The sequence below is a fragment of the Mirounga leonina genome, unplaced genomic scaffold (assembly GCF_011800145.1).
Source record: "Mirounga leonina isolate KUSES-001 unplaced genomic scaffold, KU_Mleo_1.0 Mir_169, whole genome shotgun sequence".
Classification (NCBI taxonomy): Eukaryota; Metazoa; Chordata; class Mammalia; order Carnivora; family Phocidae; genus Mirounga; species Mirounga leonina.
Genome location: NW_023270431.1, coordinates 19,032,224 through 19,043,275, shown reverse-complemented (window position 1 = coordinate 19,043,275; position 11,052 = coordinate 19,032,224). Strand labels below are relative to the sequence as shown.

Sequence of the window (11,052 nt, the reverse complement as noted above, 5' to 3'; positions counted from 1 at the left end):
AAACCTAAAACCAGCAAAAGGAGTAGAAATAAATGACATAGAAGCTAAAACAAACAAACAAACCCACTAGAACAGATCAATGAAACCAGGAGCTATTTCTTTGAAAAAACAATAAAACTGATGTCTCTAGCCAGACTTATCAAGAAAAAGAACAGAAAAGACCCAAATAAATAAAATCACAAATGAGAGAGGAGAAATAACAAACAATATCACAGAAATAAAAAAGATTAGAATATTATAAAAAATTATATGCCAACAAATTGGACAACCTAGAAGAAATGGATAAGTTCATAGAAACATATAACCTACAAAAACTAAAATAGGAAGAAATGGGAAAGTTGAACAAACCAAATACCAGCTAAGAAATTAAATCAGTAGCCAGAAAACTCCCAACAAACAAAAATCTGGGACCACAGGGCTTCACAGGCAAATTCTACCAGACATTTAAAGAAGAGTTAATACCTATTCTTCTCAAACTGTTCCAAAAATTAGAAAAGGAAGAAAAACTTCCAAAGTCATTCTATAAGGCCAGCATTACCTTGATACCAAAACCAGATAAAGACACAACAACAACAACAACAAAAGACAATTACAGGCCAGTATCTCTGATGAACATAGATGTAAAAATCCTCAGTGAAATACTAGCAAAGCAAATCCAACAATATATTAACAAAGTCATTCATCACGATCAAGTGGGATTTATTCCTGGTTTGGAAGGATGGTTCTGTTTTTGCAAATCCATCAACATGATACATCACATCTAATAAAAGTAGGGTAAGAATCATATGATCATTTCAATAGACAAAGAAAAAGAATTTGACAAAATAAAACATCCGTTCATGATAAAAACCCTGAACAAAGTAAATTTAGAGGGATCATACCATTACATAGTAACCACCGTCTATGAAAAGACCATAGCTAACATTATCCTCAATGAGGAGAAACTGAAGCTTTTCCTCTATGGTCAGGAACAAGACAAGGATGTCTACTTTCACTGCTTTTATTCAACACAGTACTGGAAGTCCTATCCACATCAATCAGACAACAAAAAGAAATAAAATGTATCCAAATCGGTGAGGAAGAAATAAAACTTTCACTATTTGCAGATGACATGATACTCTATATAGGAAACCCAAAAGACTCCACCAAAAGACTGCTAGAACTGATAAATCATTTCAGTAAAGTTGCAGGATACAAAATCAAGACTTTTCTTGCCTCTTGAGGGAGGCCTGTATTGCAATATACTTCCCTCTTAGGATTGCCTTTGCTGCATCCCAAAGGTTTTGAACTGTCCTGTTTTCTTTTTCATTTGCTTCCACACATATCTTTTATTTCTTCTTTAATTTCCTGGTTAACCCATTCATTCTTTAGTAGGATGTTCTTAAACCTTCATGTATTGTGGTCTTTCTGAATTTTTTTTCATGTGGCTGACTTCAAGTTTCATAGAATTAGAGTCTGAAAATATGCATGATACGCTCTTGATCTTTTTGTACTTGTTGAGGGCTGATTTGTGACCTAATGTATGATCTATTCTGGAGAACATTCCATGTGAACTAAAAAATATGTATATTCTGCTGCTTTCTGATGTAATGTTCTGAATTTATCTGTTCAGTCTATCAGGTCCAGTGTATCATTCAAAGCCATTGTTTTCTTGTTGATTTTCTGCTTAGAAAATTTTCAAATACACAACCTAACCTTACACCTAAAGGAGCTAGAAAAGGAAAAGCAAATAAGGCCTAAAGCCATCAGAAGGGAAATTATAAAGATTAGAGCAGAAATAAATGATATAGAAACAAACAAAGGAACAAAACAGAACAGATTAATGAATCTGAGAGCTGGTTCTTCAAAAGAAGTAAAAAAATTGATAAACCCCTAGCAAGACTTATCTAAAAGAAAAAAGAAAGGACCTAGATAGATAAATTCACAAATGAAAGAGGAGAGATCACAACCAGCACTACAGAAATACAAACAACTGTAAGAGAACACTATTTATATGTCCACAGACTAGATTACCTAGGGGGTGACTGGGTGGTTCAGTCGGTTAATCATCTGACTTTGGCTAAGGTCATGATCTCAGGGTCCTGAGATTGAGCTCCATGCTGGGCTCCTTGCTCAGCAGGTAGTCTGGTTCTCCCTCTCCCTCTGCCCCTCCCCCTGCTGGTTCTCTCTATCTCAAATAAATAAAATTGTAAAAAACAAAACAAAACTGGACAACCTGAGTGAAATGAACAATTTCCTAGAAACCTACAAACTATCAAAACTGAAAAGGGAAGAAATAGAAAATTTGAACAGACTCATCACCAGCAAAGAAATTAAATCAGTAATCAAAAATCAAAAATCAAACAAAATAACTGGGCCAGATGCTTCCCAGGGGTATTGTACCAGCCATTTAAAGCAGAGTTAATACCTATTCTTCTCATACTGTTCCAAAAAATAGAAACGGAAGGAAAACTTCCCAACTCATTCTATAAAGTCAGCATTACTTTGATTCAAAAACCAAAGACCCCAATAAAAGGAGAATTACTGGCCAATATCCCTGATGAACATGGATTCAAAAATTCTCAATAAAATACTAAGATTTCAAATTCTACAGTACATTAAAGAATTATTCACTACAATCAAGCTGGATTCATTCCTGGGCTGCAGAGTGGTTCAATATTTGCAAATCAATCAACATGATGCACCACATTAATAAAAGAAAGGATAAGAACCATGTGATCCTGTCAATAGAAGCAGAATGAGCATTTGACAAAATACAGTATCCTTTCTTGAAAAAAATCCCTCAAAAAGTAGGGTTAGATGGAACATACTTCAACTTCATAAAGGTCAAGTACTAAAGACACACAGCTAATATCATCCTCAGTAGGGAAAAACTGAGAACCTTTCCCTATGGTCAGAAAAAGACAAAGATGTTGACTCTCACCATTACTATTTAACATAGTACTGGAGGTCTTAGCCTCAGCAATCAGACAACAAAAAGAAATAAAAGGGATCCAAATAGACAGGGAAGTCAAACTTTCACTCTTTGCAATGAGATGATGTCTATGTAGAAAACCTGAAAGACTCCACCAACAAAATTGCTAGGACTTGTACATGAATTCAACAAAGTTACAGGATAGAAAATCAATGTGTATAAATCTGTTGCATTTCTATACACCAATAACAAAGCAGCAGAAAAAGAAATCAAGGAATCAATCCCATTTGCAATTGCACCAAAAACAATATTATACCTAGGAATAAACCTAACTAAAGAGGTAAAATATCTGTACTCTAAAAAATATAGATCACTTATAAAAGAAATTGAAGAGGACACAAAGAAATGGAAAAACATTCCATGCTTATGAGTTGAAAGAACATTGAAAAAATGTCTATACTACCCAAAGCTATCTACACATGTAATGTAATCCCTATCAAAATACCACAGCATTTTTCACAGAGCTAAAACAAACAACCCTAAAATCTTTATGAAACCACAAAACACTCCAAATAGCCAAAGCAATCCTGAAAAAAGAAATAAATGTGAAGGCATCATGATTGCAGATTTCAAGCTATATTACAAAGCTGCAGTGTTCAAGACAGTATGGTACTGGCACAAAAACAGATGCACAGATCAATGGAACAGAAGAGAGAGAACCCAGAAATGGACCCACAACTATATAGTCAACTAATCTTAGACAAAGCAGGAAAAAATATCCGATGGAAAAAAACAGTCTCTTCAACAAATGGTGTTGGGAAAACTGGACAACAACATGCAGAAGAATGAAATTGGACCACTTTCTTACACCATATACAAAAACATATTCAAAGTGGATGAAAGACCTAAATGTGAGATAGGAAACCATCAAATCCTAGAAAAGAAAGCAGGCAGAAACCTCTTTGACCTTGGCTGTAGCAACTTCTTATTAGACATGTCACTGGACACAAGGAAAACAAAAGCAAAAATGAACTACTAGGGCTTCATCAAGAGAAAAAGCTTGTGCACAGCAAAGGAAACAATCAACAAAACTAAAAGGCAGCCTACAGAATGGGAGAAGATATTTTCAAGTGACATATCTGATAAAGGGTTAGTATCCAAAATCTATAAAGAACTTACCAAACTCAACACCCAAAAAACAAATGATTCAATTAAGAAATGGACAGAAGAATGAATAGACTCTTTTCCAAAGAAGACCTCCAGATGGCTAAGAGACACATGAAAAGATGCTCAACATCACTCATCATCAGGGAAATACAAATCAAAACCATGATGAGATACCACCTCACACATTAGTCAGAATGGCTAAAATTAACAACACGAGAAACAACAGGTGTTGGTGAAGATGTGGAGAAAGCAGAACGCTCTTGCACTGTTGGTGGGAATGCAAACTGGTATAGCCACTCTGAAAAACAGTTTAAAGTTTCCTCAAAAAGTTAAAAATAGAACTATCCTATAATCCAACAATTCCATTACTAGGTATTTACCTAAAGGATACAAAAATACAGATTTGTAGGGGTACACGCACCCCAGTGTTTATAGCAGCATTATCAATAATAGCCAAACTATGGAGAGAGCCCATATGTCCAACAACTGATGAATGGAGAAAGAAGAAGTGCTATATATATATATATACACACACACACACATACATATACATATATATGTATATACAATGGAATATTACTCTGCCATCAAAAAGAATGAAATCTTGCCAATTGCAATGTTGTGGGTGGAGAAAATGTGTTATGCTAAGTGAAATAAGTCACTTAGAGAAAGAAAAATGCCATATGATGCCAATCGTATGTGAAATTTAAGAAACAAAACAGATGACTATATGGGGGTGGGGGAAGGAGAGAGGGAAATAAGCCTTAAGAGACTCTTAACTATAGAGAACAAACTGAGAGTTGATGGGGGGGAGGTAGAAGGTAGGAATGGGTTAGATGGGTGATGGGTATTAAAGAAGGCACTGTGATGATGTGTTGTATGTAAGTGTCAAATCACTGAATTCTACTCCACAAACCAATATTGTACTGCATGTTAACTAACTAAAATTTAAATTAAAAAAAAAAATTCATGAAAGAAATTAAAGACACAAAGAAATGGAAAGATGTTCCGTGCTCATGGATTGGAAGGACAAATGTTAAAATGTCTATACTACCCAAAGTAGTCTACACATTTAATGCAATCCCTATCAAAATGCCAACAGCATTATTCACAAAACTAGAACAAACAACTCTAAAATTTGTATGGAACCACAAAATACCTGGATAGACAAAGAAATCTTGAAAAAGAAAAGCAAAGCTAGAGACATCACAATTCCAGACTTCAAGTTATGTTCCAAAGCTGTAGTGATCAAAACAGTATAGTATTGGCATAAAAATAGACACATAGATCAATGGAACAGAATAGAAAAATCCAGAAATAAAACTAGAATTATATGATCAATTAATCTTTGACAAAAGAGGCAAGAATGTGCTTAGGAAAAAAAGTATTTTCAACAAATGGTGTTGGGAAACTGGACAACAACATGCAAAAGAATGAAACTGGACCTTTTTCTTACACCATACACAAAAATAAATTCAAAATGGATTAAAGACCTAAATGTGAGACCTGAAACCATAAAAATCATAGAAGAGAACACAGGCAGTAATTTCTCTGACATAGGCTGTAGCAACTTTCTTCTAGATAGGTTCCCTGAGCCAAGAGAAACAAAAACAAGATTAAACTACAGAGACTATATCAAAATAAAAAGCTTCTGCACAGCAAAGAAAATAATCAACATAACTAAAAGGCAGCCTACAGAATGGGAGAAGATATTTGCAAATGACACATCAAATATAGAGTTAGTTTCCAAAATATATAAAGAACTTTTACAGCTCAACACCCCAAAAATAAATAATCCAATCAAAAAATGGGCAGAAGACATGAACAGCCATTTTCCCAAAAAGGACATACAGATAGCCAACAGACATAAAAAGAGTCTCATCATCATTCATCAGCAAAATGCAAATCAAAACCACAGTGAGATATGACTTCACACCTGTCAGAATGGCTAAAATAAAAAATAAAAAACAAAAAACAAGTGTTGGTGAATATGTGGAGAAAAAGGAACCCTCTTACACTGTTGGAGGTGGGTAGGGAATGCAAACTGGTATAGTACTGTGGAAAAGAGTATGGAGCGTTCTCAAAAAGTTAAAAATAGAAATGCCATATGATCCAGCAAGTGCACTACTGGGTATTTACTCAAAGAAAACAAAACACTAATTCAAAGGGATACAGGCACACCTATGTTCATAAGGGCATTATTTACAATAGCCAAGATATGGAAGTGGCCCAAGTGTCCATCAATCAATGAATGGATAAAGAAGTTGTGGTGTATTGATATATATATATAGATATACAATGGAATATTACTCAAACATCAGAAAGAATGAAATCTTGCCATTTCAAGGACATGGATGGTGCTAGAGCATATAATGATAAGTGGAATAAGTCAGAGAAAGACAAATACCATATGATTTCACTCATATGTGAAATTTAAGAAACAAACCAAATAAGCAAAGAATGGAGGGGGAAGAGAGTGAGAGGGACAAACTAAGAAATAGACTGTTAATAACTAGTGAGAACAAACTCATGGTTACCAGAGGGGAAGTGGTTGGGGAGGGGAGGTAAAATAAGTGATGGGAATTAAGGAGTGTACTTAAAATGAGCACTGGGTGATTAAAATAAAAACTTTAAAAAAGTAAAAATAAATAAAATAAAAAATAAAAAAGCTTACAGATGAAAACTCAGTATTACATATGGCCATTAGTGGCCTAAAAGAATAAATAAAATATGCAATATTTCAAATGAGTGAGCATTTTTATCTTTTTCAATGTAATCTGGACATGCATCAAGGAAGCTGGAACATTTAAGAATGACCTTGAAGAAAGGACACCATTTCAATTGTACATGAAGATAGGCACACTTGAGGAAACATTCTATGTGGATAAACCATATGAACAAGAACATATATCAAAAGAAGGTGTCCAGAAGGCTTTCAGTAAGTTATTTGGGGTAAAACACAGGGTCTAGTAGAAGAATTGTTAGGAAAGAGACTTCAGAGTCAAATCAAGATTTCACTGGGAAGTACCTCAAATACTACCAGGGTCACAAATGCAGGGTAATATAGATATAGATATAGATATATAGATGTAGATGTGTTTATGTAATCCATTCATATACATGGACATTAAATATATACATATTCATATATAGAGTTCTAGATACGTATGCTATATATACACATAATCGGGTAAATATGACAATCCTTGTAAATCTATTCAAGAGGGATATTACTTAGACTTCTGTTTATGAAGAAGAGTTTGACAGAAATGTTTGGGAAATAAAAGAATATCAACAGGATGTAGAAGTAACAAGTATATAACAAATGACTGATGTGAGTAGTTTTAGTGTATGACCCTTAGAGGTATCAGCAGGGCTGTATATGGAACCAGTGGTGAGAGGAAGGACAGGGGTAGACTGAAATTGGATCACTCATTATATTTTTTTGCCTCTGTTCACTCAAACACAAACCTGACCCCACTGTGGAGTGAAATGTGATGTGAGGCTTCAAGCTACACAACTATATGTCTGTAAAAGACTCAAATTCAAATTTTTTTCAGAGGAATTACACTATTACAGTGTTTAATGCATTTATGAAGTCATGTTCAAAACATTAAAACATGTAAAATATTTTTCTTAATTATTTTAGTATGACGTGAAGAAAATTTGAATAAAATTCTCTGTTTTTCAATAATATATACACATATTTAAGATGGTTATTTGGGGGTGCCTGGGTGGCTCAGTTGGTTAAGTATCTGCCTTCAGCCCAGGTCATGATCCTGGAGTCCCGAATTGAGTCCCGCATCAGGCTCCCTGCTCAGCAGGGAGTCTGCCTCTCCCTCTGACCCTCCCCCCTATCGTGTACTCTCTCTCTTTCTCTCATTCTCTCTCTCAAATAAATAAGTAAATAAAATCTTTTTAAAAAATGATTATTTGTAGTCCCACCTTAAGTCATTTGAACGCTAGGGCAATTATAACTGCCAAAACCTTTGAACACTAATCAACACATAGCAACATCTAATTTTCACATTTCATGATATTTTAATGGAAGAAGAACAGATGTTCTATGAATACTAAGGATTTCTCTTTAACATTTTTCTCAGTGAATCTATGACTTTCTTATTTCTCAGGCTATAGATCATTGGGTTTAACACGGGAATTATAATAGTGTAAAATAGAGAGTCCATCATATCTTGATCATCTACCTGTGCAGATCTAGGGTGCACATACATGTAGAGAAGGGGACCATAGTATAAGGAGACAGATAAGAGATGGGCTCCACAGGTAGAGAAGGTTTTCCTTATGCCTTGTAGAGACTTCTTTTTTAAGACTGTAAAGAGAACTAATGTGTAAGAGACAAGAACAGTCAAAATGGTAAAGACTTGTATTGACCCAGAGAAAATAAATACTATCAGATAATTAATAGAAGGGTCAGTACAAGAAATCTTAAATAATGGTATAATATCACAGTAAAAGTGATGTACTATGATGGAATTGCAGAAGGTTAATCTGAGTAAAAAAGAACTATGAATTATGGCATGAAGAAGGTCACCTAAAAATGACAAAAGCATCAGCTGGATGCATAGTGCATTGGACATAATCACTGGATAAAGTAATGGTTTGCATATGGTCACATAGCAATCATATGCCATTGTTGCCAACAGAAAACATTCTGTGGTTACACTGCAAAGGAAAAAAACTGTATCATGCATTCAGAGAGAGGGATCATCTTGCTCTTGGCAAAGAACTTGACCAGCATCTTGGGGGATACTGTGGATGATAACCAAGCATCCACAAATGCCAAATTCCCAAGGAATAAGTACATGGGGATGTGAAGCTGACAGTCATTCCATATGAGAGCAATCAAACCAAGATTCCCCACAATAGTGAGAAGATAGATAACCAAGAACACCAGGAACAGGGGGATTTGCCACTGCGGTTCATATGTGAGTCCTGTGAGAATCAATTCTGTCAGCAATGTAGCATTTTCTTTTTCCATGTCCTCACTGGGTATTGCCTGAAATGAAATTAAATGAAAACAAAAAGTCATTCAATTTATAACATGAAATATAGGGAGGAGAGCTGAAATAAAATTATGCATCTCAGAAATACCCTCTCAATTTTGTGTGTTACCTCTGTAATAGATGGAATTGTTTGGGGGACTTGGAAATAAATGCAATTATTTCAATTTTTAAAATGTTCCACAATGAACAGAATTGGGAAAATGAAAGACATTGTATGTAAGTGCTAAATTTATGGGATAGGACTGAATATGAAAGGGAAATTCTGTATCTAGGACATGGATGTAGGATGAAGGGGAAAGAAGCTTGAAGAACCTGGGCAATAAAATGAGTTGAATAGCATGTGAAGAATCTTGAACATTGTTCATCAGGAAAGAAGCATGCACTGAAAAAGAGTGGTGCTGTAAGATTTTTTAAAATGAATATATAGTAGTGTAGAAAATAGGCTGCAGGGAGGTGAAGTCGGGTCATGAATACTAGACAGGAAGACGTTACTACTGTCCACTGGTTCTCAAACTTGGAATTCTCTGAGGAACTTTTGCACAAAATATAGATCGTGAGGCTTTCTTTAGAATTAGATCTAGTGGGTCAAGAATGAAATCTAATAATCTGCATTTTACACTTGCTTCCCAAGTGATTCAAATATGTGTCACATGGCTTGTCCATGGGTAAAATGACATTGGGATTGATGGGGAAGATGAAAAGAGAGATGGAAGAGTTCAGAATGTAGAGACACCACTTCTGTGACACATTGGAGGTGAAGGGGAGGTCAGTGAAGAATAGGGGAGACACCTGGTGATTGGGTAGATTTTCACTTACCCAAAGAAAATGAAAACACTAATTTGAAAGGTACATGTACCCCTACATTTACTACATCCTACTTAGAATGACAAATATACGGAAGCAACCTAAGTGTCTATCTATAGACAAATGAATATGCAAGATGTTGTCTGTGTGTGTGTGTTTATATATTTTTTTATTATTTATAGCTGTTAATAAAAATAAAAGGATAAGATCATGCCATTTGACACAATAGGCTATTACAGGCTACTCCATTAAAAGAAATAAATCAGAATGAGAAAGACAAATACCGTATGATTTCATTCATACGTGGAGTCTAAAAAAATGAATAGCAAGCAAAGAGCAGAATCAGACCTATAAATACAGAAAACAACTTGTTTGCCAGAGAGGTAAGAGGTGGAGGGATTTGCAAAATGGGTGAAGGAGAGTGGGAGATATAGGCTTCCAGTTAAGGAATGAATAAGTCACAGGAATAAAAGTCACAGCCTAAGGAATATAGTCAACAATATTGTAATAGCAATGTATGGTGACAGATGGTAGCTACACTTGTGGTGAGCATAGCATAAGGTATAAACTTGTCAAATCACTAAGTTGTACACCTGAAACTAATGTAACATTGTGTGTCAACTGTACTCAAATTTTTAAAAAATCATTGAAATTAGGATGCACTGCCAGTTTGTAGAGAGAGTGTCCTCTGAACATCCATATGGTATATACTTTGTAGTATAAGTCTACTACATACAATGACTTGGAAGTCAGTGGGGTAGCTCAAGGCATACTTATGTATGACCTATCTATTGGAGAATACACAAAGTGAAGAGAAGGGTGAGGAACTAAACTGACAAAGTATATTAACATGGTTATGGAGGATATATGCCATTTTTAGATAGCCAATCCTCTTTCTACCACATAATCAGGGAGCCAGGCAGTCTACCACCCACTCTAGGAGCCAAAAGAGCTACAATTTACCTTCCTATTGCTCTAACAACTACAGTGAGGGGAATTGCAATGTAAGTTTGGCAACTGAAACCCATCTACACTGGATTTGGAATTTGGAGTGAGGGAGAAAAAGGGAGAAGGGAAAGAGAATTTGAGTTGCCAAGGCAGCCAAGGCATGATATGAAGGTTCCAGCAAATGCATCCTGCACC

The 11,052-nt window shown here is 35.2% G+C and overlaps 1 protein-coding gene across 1 annotated transcript; it reads right to left on the bottom strand.

The window, feature by feature from the left end:
- Positions 1 to 8,154: 8,154 nt before the first annotated feature.
- Positions 8,155 to 9,115, bottom strand: LOC118017313 (olfactory receptor 5H2-like). The gene is given in 2 exon segments (XM_035015116.1): positions 8,155 to 8,768; positions 8,771 to 9,115. Coding segments are annotated over 2 exon segments (924 nt in total). The 5' UTR covers positions 9,081 to 9,115.
- Positions 9,116 to 11,052: the final 1,937 nt, after the last annotated feature.